At 58.8% G+C, this 11,204-nt stretch overlaps 1 protein-coding gene and 1 non-coding gene across 3 annotated transcripts; one reads left to right on the plus strand and one right to left on the minus strand.

Moving 5' to 3' along the window:
- Positions 1-10,226, minus strand: SLC27A4 (solute carrier family 27 member 4). 2 transcript variants are annotated; one of them, XM_056352526.1, is made up of 14 exons: positions 10,075-10,173; positions 8,421-8,547; positions 7,342-7,508; positions 6,304-6,698; positions 5,474-5,632; positions 5,031-5,100; positions 4,830-4,921; positions 4,199-4,308; positions 3,566-3,775; positions 3,191-3,317; positions 2,875-3,012; positions 2,555-2,719; positions 1,947-2,093; positions 1-1,694 (listed from the first exon to the last, which is right to left on the minus strand). In XM_056352526.1, the coding sequence occupies exons 3-14, from the start codon at positions 7,500-7,502 to the stop codon at positions 1,537-1,539; spliced, it is 1,932 nt and encodes a 643-aa protein (XP_056208501.1). In that variant the 5' UTR covers positions 7,503-7,508; positions 8,421-8,547; positions 10,075-10,173; the 3' UTR covers positions 1-1,536. The 2 variants fall into 2 exon arrangements, with proteins under 2 accessions (XP_056208501.1, XP_056208499.1); XM_056352524.1 differs by lacking the exon at positions 8,421-8,547 and having other exon boundaries at positions 10,075-10,226.
- Positions 10,227-10,325: 99 nt separating this feature from the next.
- On the plus strand, positions 10,326-10,416 carry TRNAR-UCU (transfer RNA arginine (anticodon UCU)). The gene is given in 2 exon segments: positions 10,326-10,362; positions 10,381-10,416. It is a non-coding gene; the product is annotated as a tRNA-Arg (tRNA).
- The last annotated feature ends 788 nt before the right edge of the window (positions 10,417-11,204 follow it).

The raw sequence follows: 11,204 nt of genomic DNA on the forward strand, positions 1-11,204 counted from the left end.
TAGCCCATACTCGCATTTAATAGTGAGGACAGGACAGACTGGGGCAGGCAGGTACGTTGGTGCAGAAGCACAGCTAGAAGAGCAGACACACCCTGCCCTCACGAAAGACAGACGTCATTTTAGGGATTAACCCTGCTAAAAGCATAAACCCAAATAATTAAAAAAAAAAAAAAGAGAGAGAGAGAATAATAAATCCCAACCCATAGTTTTGTCTGGAACAGAGGTTTCTGCACGGTCTCCGAGGAATGGAATCAGACATTGCTGCTAAGGCTGTTTCACGTCAGACAATGTGGGGAATTCACATAGCGAAGTCAGGTGTTCAACATGGACATTTCAGTTCAGGACCCGTATCCTGCAGTGGAGATGGGAAGGGATGCGGAGCACATGAAGTCAGGCTTTCACAGAGACCACCCTCTGGAGGACTTTCTCTCCCCTAGGCAAGTTGCCTCCCATGTTCAGGGCACAGATATCACAGCAGAAAGTCCCCAAGAGCTGCTCCATGGTGCTGAGTACGTCTAAGCAAAGGCAAACCAGGCCCTTCATCCCCACTCTCCCACCTGCTTTCTGCAAGGAAGAAGGTGCACAAAACAAGGCTGCATCCACAAAAGGTGGAAGTAAGAGACCCAGAGAAGTGTCTACAAGATAGTGGGGTTCACTCATGTCCTTCACTAGGAAGCAAGGCCACAAGGACATACGTGGTTGCATCCACACTGGAAGAGGAGAATCAGTCCCAGATGAGTGTCCTGTCTCCCTGTGAGAGAAAAGGGCTCCCCAAGAGAGGACAGGTCTGGGCTATCCCTCCACCTACTGCACAAACCCGGGACACATTCAAAAGTACAGACAATAAATTAAGATTGAAAAAAAAAAAAAAAGTCAGCGTGTATAATATATATATATATATATAATGTAACGTGCGTGTGATTGTGAAAAATAGAAATGTCATCCCCAGGAGAGAGCAAGGCACAACAGAAACACATCCCTGTCCCTCTCCTGAGCCCAGCACTACCCTGCTCCCGATTCACAGCAGAACCACACCAACGGGGCCATGCAGGGGGACAGGGGTTGCGCCTGGCACCCAGCTTCCCTCTGCCAAATGGGGCCTTGTGCCAAGGAGGAACTGGCTTCTTGATGGAGGAGTGGGGAAAAAGCCTAGCACTGGTCCCTTCATGACCTTCACGAGGAAGGGTTGCTGCAGGCAGGAAAAGGGAGGGAAAGACAGGAAAAGCAAAATGGAATAGCAGGGGCACCCCACACCTCCTCAACTGGCCAGAGCCCTGCCCCTCCCATGGCACAGACCACCACCGCTGTACCAAGTGGAAAGAAAATAAAGCCATAATAAGTCTATGCTTTGGTATGTAACCATCCCCCTCCCCTTGGTCCCCCCTGTGTTCCCCCCAACCATTATCTGTAAAACTTGTCAAATAAAATCTCTAGCGTGCCTTTATATTGCTTCCTGAACCTTTTCTTCCTCAGCGCCTGCCTTGCCCCCCTCTCCCCAGCAGGATTCAGGGAGGTGCCTTGCTTGAGCCCCACCGGTTACAGCTTCTGCTCTCCCGACTGGATCCTGCTGAACGCTGCCTGGTCCAGCGGCAGGTAGCAGCCCTGCCTGGAGTCCAGGAAGTACAGCCTGTCCTTCACCAGCGCGGGGTCGAAGCCCTGCTTCCGCAGCTCCATCTTCTGGAACTTGTAAGTGCCTGGAGTGGGGGGTCAAGAAGGAATGAGGGTTCACTGGCTGCACACACTCCCATGCCCACTGCACTTGTGCTGCCCCAGACCCAGCCTCACACCTGCCCACCTGCACAGCACCAGAGGACCTGGGTACAGGCTCCATGGGGCAGAGGGGCTCCATCCTGACCCTACCACAGACTGGGCTCCATCACCGTGTTTCCCCCCCAGGGGCTCCCACCAGTTCCGTGCCCAGTGCGAGCACACATGCCATGGCTCACTTGTCTTGGAGACTTCGTGCAAGAACCGTAGGAAGATGGGACGTGCGTACAACGGCAGGGCCTTTTTCAGCTTGCTGGCAAAGTCTTCTAGGTCACAGGAGTTCTCTGGGTCAGCGATGGCTGCCATTCCTGCCTTCCCTTCAATTCCTAAAAGGCAGAGAAGAAGGGAGAGCACTCAAGACAGACTGTTCCTGTAGCATCATCTCCCCCTTCCCCATACCAGCAAGGCCTCTGGTGCAGACCCGGCTTTGTACAGAAGTGCTGGCACATCCAGCTGTCAGCGGCTGTGTCACCGCCCTGCGGCTAAGGCTACTAGCGACACCCTGCGGTCATGGTCACCTCCTCCCAGAGGAGGCACTTGTAGCTGGTCCAGAAAAGACACAGGGCCCTTCCAAACCAGCCAGAATCAGACCAAAGCTTGAGAGAAGGGGGAACCCTCTGGATTCTGCTAGGCACATCCCCAGCAGCCTCTTCCCAGCTTGCCCACGGGGCGCCTCGGTCCAGCCTCTTGCAAAAGGACACGTCGATCCGGATGTGCAGGACACACTCACATTCAAGTGCCAGAGCCCTGCCTGCCTCCCCTGATTGTCCTCTTCCCTCTCAGCTACCTGGGATCTCCACCCCATAAACCACCACGTCCGTCAGGTTGAGGATGCGGCTCAGTGTCCCCTCCACCTCTGTGGTGGAGACGTTCTCCCCCTTCCAGCGGAACGTGTCCCCAGTGCGGTCCCGGAAGTACATGTAGCCGTATTTGTCCATCACCAGGACATCCCCTATAGGAAAGTCAGGAACAGGCGAAAAATGAGATGTCAGAGGAGCCAGGAGCAACCAAGCATCTCAGGGCAGTGCCATGAGCCTGGGACAGCCCCCACACCCAGGCACCCTTCTCCTCTGCTCTCAGCAGATGGAGGGGCCCTGCTTGCTTCACCTGTGAGATAGGCAGTGTCCCCTTTTGTAAACACGTCCCTGGCGATTTTCTTGTTGGTGGCCGACTGATTCAGGTAGCCGTCAAAGTGCTGCAAGGGGTTGCTCTTGACAATGCGTCCCACCAGCTGGCCCGGCTCCCCTGCAAGGAGAAAATAGGGGATGAAGGGGGGAAGCAATCACCCACACCCAAGCAAAAAGGGTGTCTAATGGGGGTGGCAGGGTTTAACTGAGCAGACTCAAACCTAGGAAAATTATCTAGAAGTATCAGGAAAGACTTGCACAGAGCTGAGGAGACTTCTACCTGTGGCTGCCCTCACCTGGTTTGCAGGAGATACAGACACCATCTGGCCCCCGGATCAGCTCCATGGTGTCTTCATCCACCCTCACCAAGCCGATGGGGTACACACCTGGTAGGATCCTGCTGTTGAAGCCACACGACCCAACCTAGGACAGGAAGAGCTCAGAGCTGTGGGAAGCAGGGACATCTCTCCTGCCCTGAGCCCACTGTGCACGCGCATCCAGGATACCACATAGCCACCAATGCACAACAGCCAAAACCCCTCCAGGCTGATGGCAACCCACGACAAGCCTCTTGGGACAAGAAACCAGGAGCAAACAGCCCATCTGGGTTTCCAACCCTGCTCAAGCCAGCAGGCACTCTGTGGGACATGGGAGGTTGGTTGGAGCCTTACGTTGTTATCAAAATTTCCCAGGCTGCAGTTGCACTCTGTAGCCCCATAGAACTCAGCCACCTGGGTGATACCAAAGCGGGCCATGAACTCCCGCCAGATGGAGGCACGCAGCCCGTTGCCCAATGCCATGCGCACCCGGTGCTGCCGCTCCACCTCCTGGTATGGCTGGTTCAGCAGGTAGCGGCAGATCTCCCCGATGTACTGCACAATCTGTGAGGGACGGAGAGGAAAGATTCACTAGGACCTGTCTGACAGGCCCCCAGTTGTTTGCGGTTCAGGGCAGGTAGGAATGGCACAACATGCCCCAAGTCCCCTAAAGAGGCCATGGTAAAACCCAGGAATCCTGCCAGCTCATTCAGTGCCTGCCCTCCCCTGGTTAACCCACTCCTCCAGGCCATGAAACTTATCCAAGATCTCCTGGCTAATGCTGGAGCCCGGGAAGGGCTTGGACACATGGAGTTACCACCCCAGGTGGGAAGGACACACCCCACCACCTTGGAAGGTGGTTTGGGATGGATGGGCAGAACCAGTCTGGGCCTCCCGCTCTTCCAGCAATTGGGCTCTCCCCAGCACCACATAGATGCCCAGGCTCCGTTCCCCACTCCCAGATGGCCCCTTGCCTCATGACCTCACCGTGCAGTTGTATTTCACGCAGTCCTCCCAAAAGTGTGAGGCTGAGAACTTCTTGCGGATGACAACTGTCATGCCCTGCAGCAGGCACTGCCCGATCCCCACGATGTTCCCTGCGGGGAGGCAGGCAGGGGAGCCCTCAGTCCCCAGGCACCGCCAGCCCAGCCTGCCTGGGGAGAGGCCTGCCAGGGCAAGGTGGACACCACATGCTGGCTCACACCAGATGGGTGTTCAAAGCCCCCAGGACAACAGGCACCGGTGATGAGACACGTGGCAGTGAGATCTGGGGTGCTGCTTTGCACCTAGACATCCCATCACATCTCAGCCAGGCAGGCAGGCACCACTTCCCCTTCCCCCCTTGACTTTCCATGGGGACGCAGTAAGGAGCAGCTATACCAAAGCCAGGCTAGGAGCTGGGATAATGCCCCCCCGCCCACCTCCCAACTCCAAAGATCAGCCAGATCGATTCTTGGCTCGCAGGGGAAAAGTGGAAAGCCTCAGTCAGACACTGCCAGCAGCAGTTAGCTCCTCTTTGGCATGGAGACTGCTGCTACACCAGCCTTCAGCCTTCCCTGGGCTGGGCAGAGGGGAAGAGATGGCTCCAGCATGCGGGGCTCTGTACGGCACACATTACCTGCAGCGTGGTAGAGCGGGAGGCAGTCATACATCACATCGTCGGGCCTCATGCGAAAACCATAAAAAACCAAGCTGCACATGCGGAAGTACCTGGGGTGGGAGGGTGAAGAGGCACATCAGCAGCAGGGCCAGCGGCGCTGTGCTAGGACAGGGCAGAGCTCAGCCCCATCCTCCCCCAAGCCCATGTCCACGGCCTTACCGGCAATTCACCACAATGGCAGCCTTGGGCAGCCCTGTTGTCCCAGAGGTGTAGATGTAGAAGAGTTTATCTGGAAAGCAATGAGGAGACAACGTCATATACCCAACCTAGGAGCTGGCTGAACCTGGAGAGGGGGACAAGTGACATTTACACACTCTGCTTGTGCCAGTTGAGTCAAAACTTTGTTATGTGACAGCACCAAGAACATGCTGGGTTTACCCTGGGCAGATCAGGTGGTCTGTTGGACACATGGAGGGCACAACAGGATACTGCTCCATGCAGGGCTGGGCTTCAGGCACCAGCGTAAGACCCATCCCAAACACCTCATGCCCTGCTGCAGACATCTGCAATCAGCATCCCAAGCAGATGTTCTTGCCAATGTTGAACCAGCTGATTCACAAAAGCACCGCCACGAGTCTGGCCCCCAAGAGCTGACCACGTACCAAGAAAGCCCTTATCAGGGGGGGTTGGCTGGTGCCCCTGGGCCATTTTCAGGAGGGGATCCAGGTGTTTCGCACCAGGAAGCACAGACTTGGGGCTTCCTTCCCCAGACCAGAAGAGATGGATAGATTTCTCCAGGGAGGGCTGCACTTCCTGCATCGCTGAAAAAGCAAAAGAGGGGAGATGGAGAAAAACCACAGGGTGGTTACAGCACAGAGATTCCCTGCCCTCCCAGACGGTCTCAGGGAGACGCTGCCCCAGGTAGCAGTACCCTCACTGTACTTGGCAGACCCCAAAGGGCCGACAACCATCCCAGGCAGATGTTGTTCCCATGACTAACAGCTACTGGGGCCACAGCCCAGGCCTCTTTAGGGACCAGAAGATCCTGTTCTCCACCTCTCCCCAGCCAAAACCTCTTTGGTGCCAAGAGGTCTGTTGACACCATCAACCTCAGAGGCGTGGACTGAAACACGAGGATCTGGAGCCAAGGTGTTGCAGGGATGTGGCTAAGAGCCACAGAGAGCAAGGGGAGGCTCAGCCCATGCAGCAGGGCAGGCTCAGCCCAGAGGATGGACCTGAGAGGCACAAGCAATGATCCTCACACCCAGGCTGGCCTGCTTGGGAGCCAGACAGCACTGAACTCCAGATCCTGCCCGCTGTCCAAAGGGATCAAGAAGAAAAAAAACAACCAACAAACAAATCCAATTCCTGGATAATTCAACTGTCCACTCTTCTAGATCCCTGCTCTGTGGTGGGCAGGAAAGGAACACTAAATCCATAGACACCCCCATCTACAGTCCAATGCACCCCGATGCATCTGCCTGCCCCTCACCTTCCATCATCTCCACTCCAAAAACCACAGCCTTGGAGTTGGAGATGGTGATGCAGTGCAGCAACGCCTCCATGCGCAGGTGAGAATTCACAAGGGCAGTCTCCACCCCAATCTTGGCCAAGCCAAGCCACAGCCCCACATACTGATTGCAGGACTCCATGAAAAGGGCCACCACGTCACCAGAGCGGAAGCCTTGGCCATAGAAGAAATTGGCCACGCGGTTGGAGTACTCATCCAGCTGCCGGAAGGTCCAGCTCTCGCCTGTGCCTTGGAAGATCAGTGCTGTCTTCTCTGGATACTTGCTTGCAGTCTTCTGGAAAATCTTGGCAATTGTGTTCTTCGCCTTCACATGCCTCCATACCTGCCACTTCACCCGCAGCAGGACCAGCCCCGTGCTGCCAAAGGAAGGGGAGCATGAGGGAAGCTGCTCAGTGACCCCTGCAAAACCACTTCCTCCAGCAAAGCCAGCAAAGCATGAGGACCTTTCTAGGAGCTGCAACAGCCCAGCACTGCTCCAGGCCCTATTCTAGCTCAGCAGCAGCTCTCTGTGCTTCCCTGAGCAGCATGGACATAGGCAGAGCTCATCTACAAAAATGCTTATAGCCAGGAACGGATGGAGGCCAGGGAGAGATGTGCCCCAATCAAAGGGGCATCTTTGAGCCTCGGGTGCTCTCCAAGAGATGGCACCACTCCCTCCCCACAAATCCTTGCCAGGCTGGCACAGCCTGGTACCAGCTCAGAACTGACCCTGCACAAACACCTCGTGCCACGCCAGCATCTTTAGGGACAGGGTGAAGTACAAGGACAGTCATTAGACTTCAGAGCTCAGCTGAAATCTATCTTTCCCGTGAAAACTTTGCCCAAGAGTTTGGAGCCGCCCAGGCACAGCAGAGAGAGATCTCCTTCCAGCCAGTCTGGGTGCCAGCAGAAACCCAGGGCTGTGCAAGGAGCTGGGGACTGCACTCACAAACACACCGGGGCAGAGCAGTGGGCTGGGGGGAGGGTGGATGGTTGGTCCATCCCAGCCAGGACACCTACGTGACGTCCCTTCGTATCGTCTTGATGAATATGAGGAAGAAGTCCCATCCGCCAGATCCCAGGTAGAAGATGAAGAGAGCGGGGATGGCCTGGGCCCAGGACAGCTCCAGGCTGACCCTGAAGAACAGCAGCAGTGCCGCAAAAGCAGCCAGACGCAGCATCGTGGCCTGCAGAGGGAGAGAGAAACCACGGCCATCAACCCCCACACGCTGGACTTGGTGATAATGAACCCATGGGCGGGGGATGCATTAGCAGCCCCCAATTTCCTGGATGAGGTCCCTGAGTCATCACTCCTCTTGGTAGTGAGGACATAACCCAGTAGCCCAGAGCTCCCACAGATGTAACTTTATCAGACCTTGGAGATGGCCTCCAATTAAACCACCAGCACGGCACTGCTTGGTGCCAGTCGAGAGCCTGGCTATTCCCTCTTGGGGAGCCACATCCTGCACACGAGCCAGGGGCATGGCCACGCCTCAGCAGTGTCAGATGCAGGATAAAGTCACTTCATGGATGAGGGAGTGGAGTCATGGCAGGAGACCTTGTGCAGATGTTTGGCAGGCACCAAGGTGGTGCCAGGCAGGGCTGGCTCAGCCCCTCACTCCCAGCCTGGCAAGGCCCCGCTCCAAACTCCTCCCTACCCCAGGGACCCCCTGTCCTCATAACTGAGGTCTCTGAGGCCTCCAGCACCAGCTCTGCTGCACACCTGGCTCCGGGAAAGCCAGCATGGCTGGTGGGAGAGCACAGCTTCACCCACTTCCCAGCACAGCTCGGACAGGAACAGGGACAGGAAACTCAGTCCTTTGAGCACTGCTTGTGTTTGCAAACCCTCGTGTCGGCAGGCAGTTTCCTGGCCTGACTGTGCTGGAGACACGGCCAGAGCGGGTTGAGGATGATGGCAATCACAGGCATGCCCTGGCCAGGCTGGAGTGGGCAGAACAAGGGCTTTCACTGCTGCCAGGAGTGCCCAGACCCCTGCCCCATGGCCTGTGGACAGCAACAGAGTCTCTGGTACTTATCCCCTAAAACCAGTATCTCTGTCCCCATCCCAAACACACCCCAGATGTGGCTCTAAGACTCACAGGAGACTGTGATCTAGCAAAGGCTCTTTTTGGGTGACAGCATCAAGCAGAGGAAAGGGACAGCAACATGAGCCTCGCAGCTCAAGGGCTCCTAGATAAAACTGGTCCTTCCTGGCATGGACATAGGCTGAAGAGGAAGGAAATATTCATGTCATTTCCCTTTCCCTCTTCAAGGATTCCCTGCTCAGAAGCTGGCAGCCCTGAGTGGGCTGTGCCACAGCCGGTGGGGCCAGAAGCCACGCTTTTGGCTTTCCCTCTGCTCTGTGCAGTTCAGGGAGCCTCTGTGGATTTGGTACGAGACGCTGGCAGGGTGGCAGCCAAGGCAGCACCACGTGTCCCTGTGCCCTGGCATGTCACGCAGGCTGTCTCACCTCTGAGCCGTGCCACCTGCCACCGGCAGCAGGCTGGGATGCACCACAGCACAAGATGCTGCGGCTGGGTGAGGGCCTGGGGACATCCTCCCGCCCACAGCCTCTGCCTAGAGACCCCTGCCCGTGCCAGCAGTCTCTGAGCATTCTCCATCAAACAACCCCCAGGCCTGAGGTCCCACAGCACAGTCCCACAGCCTTTTAGCAGGGCAGGGCCCACTGCTTTTCCGCCTAGGAGCCTCTCTCTGCAGCTGAACAGGGCAACCCTCAGATCGCCAACAAACTACCATGGCTTGGCCGAGACCTGGGCCTTTCATTGCACACTGACACCAGCCAGCCAGCCGTGGAGAGCCAACAGCATCTCCCACCAGAAGGCAAGACAGACCCAGGCAGGCCCCTGTTATCCTGTTCACATCTCTGCCTCACACCGGCATGCCCGGTGCCTCCCGCAGAGAGACAACCAGTGCATTAGGAGAGATAACCGCTGCGAGATTGCAGAGATAACCGGTGCGTTACTGCCAGAGACCTCCAGCCCTGCCGTTACGGATTCAGGTCTTGTCTAGCTGCATCAGCACAGGGAAAATTAAGACCTGCCAGTAGCTCCACAGCCAGCGGGCAGGAAGGCAAACCACAGGGATCCATCACCCGGGGGCACAGAGACCCGAGGAGAGCCCGGGGAGCAGGTCACAGCGAGGGGGTGACAGGCAGGTGACCCGGCTCCAGGAAGCCCCCGCGCTAACGGTCAAGCTCCAGGGACCGGGAGATGCCCGGGGCACCTCTCCAGCGTGAACAGCTGGGGGGCACCTGTCCCCCCACCTGGCCCTGCGCAGCGTGGTGGGGGTGCGCCCACCGGTCCGGGGGACGGACAGCGCGGGTGAAACTGGGGGTGTCCCCCCCCCTTCCCTCTCCGTCCTTCCCCGGAGCCGGTGGCACACCCGCAGACGGGAGGGCGAGCGGCACAGCCCCTGCCCCACCCGATGGGGGCAGAGGGGCCGGGAGGGCCGCGCACCGGGACTGCAGCAGGGCCCCCCGCCCCGGCACGGCCCGGGGAGAGCCGGGGTCCGCGGGGCAGCCCTGCAGCCCGCTGAGACGGGCCCGGTGCCTCAAGAGGGGGCCGGGGGGCTGAGGGGCCCCGGTGCCGCCCGCAGGGCCTCGGCGACCCACGAGGAGACCGTGGGCCGCAGCGGCCTCGCCCGGCCGCCCGCGGGGAGGCAGCGTGGCCGCCGCGGCGGAGCCAGGGCGGCGCCGGGAGGTCACGGAGGGGAAGGACGGTGCCGCGCTCTTACCAGGCTCCTGGGCGTCCGCTGCGGCCCGGCCACCTGCACCGGGAGCGGGGCCGGGAGCGGGACGAGGCCCGCCCCGCCGCTGCGGCACGGGGCGGAGCGCACAGCGCGGCCCGCCGGGAGCTGTAGTCCCGCCCGGCGCCACCGGCCCGGCCCCGCGGCAGCGGGTGCGGTCCTGGACAGCGGAGGCACGCGGGGCGGGGCGCGGGGCTGCGCGGCGGTAAGAGGCGGTGAGGGCGGCGGCGCAGAGCGAGGGCTCTGTGGCGCAATGGATAGCGCATTGGACTTCTAGCGTCGGTGACGGAAGTCATTCAAAGGTTGTGGGTTCGAGTCCCACCAGAGTCGCTTTTTTTGCCGCCGGGACGTGACGATGGCTCCCGGGGGTCCGCACCGGGCCGGGGGCGCCGCCGCTACCGCCGCCCGGGAGCCCGCCTGCCTCGCCGTGGAGCGCAGCCACCCCCTTTTGGGAGCGGGGCAGGCTGCAGCGCGGGAACGGGGGCGAGAGCACAGACCCCCGTGGCGAGAGGGGCTGCGGGACGTGCCCACCCGGCGATTAATAAATGTGCCTCGATCCCAGCAGTTTCAGCGCGGATCGGCAGCAGCGGCACCTCCTCCAGCGGCACTGCATCCCCACACGGCCCCAGCAGCAGAGGCACAGGCTGCTGCGGGTGGCGGTGGCAGAGCTGCCACTTGTTCACAGCAAATACATCCCCCACGCAAGAAAAAGCATTTTCCAACGGCTTGTGTGTCAGCTGCCAACACCCCTGCTCCCCCTCTGCCCCCGCCGCCTTCCTTCTCACAGGCTCCACAAGCGATGGCTGTGGTGAGCCGGAGCCACGGTGGCAGTTAAGCGATGCATTGAGCAGATGCGGTTTGAATTTACATTATGTGCCGTTCCCGTGGCGCTGGCACCAGCCACCAAGCCCCACGTGGCTGCACCAAGGCTGCACGGCTGCTGCCGGCGGCCCGAGCGCTGCGTGGCCACACTCAACAGCCCAACATGCAGCAAGATCCTCTCTCGCGGCCATCGTTTCGCAGCTTCTGGAAGTGACGAATCTTTGCTGCCCTTCAGTTTAACCGCCCCAAAGCTGGGACACATTTCTGATGCAGAAAAGCATATTTCTGACCTGTTT

Source organism: Falco biarmicus, chromosome 9, assembly GCF_023638135.1.
Source record: "Falco biarmicus isolate bFalBia1 chromosome 9, bFalBia1.pri, whole genome shotgun sequence".
Classification (NCBI taxonomy): domain Eukaryota; kingdom Metazoa; phylum Chordata; class Aves; order Falconiformes; family Falconidae; genus Falco; species Falco biarmicus.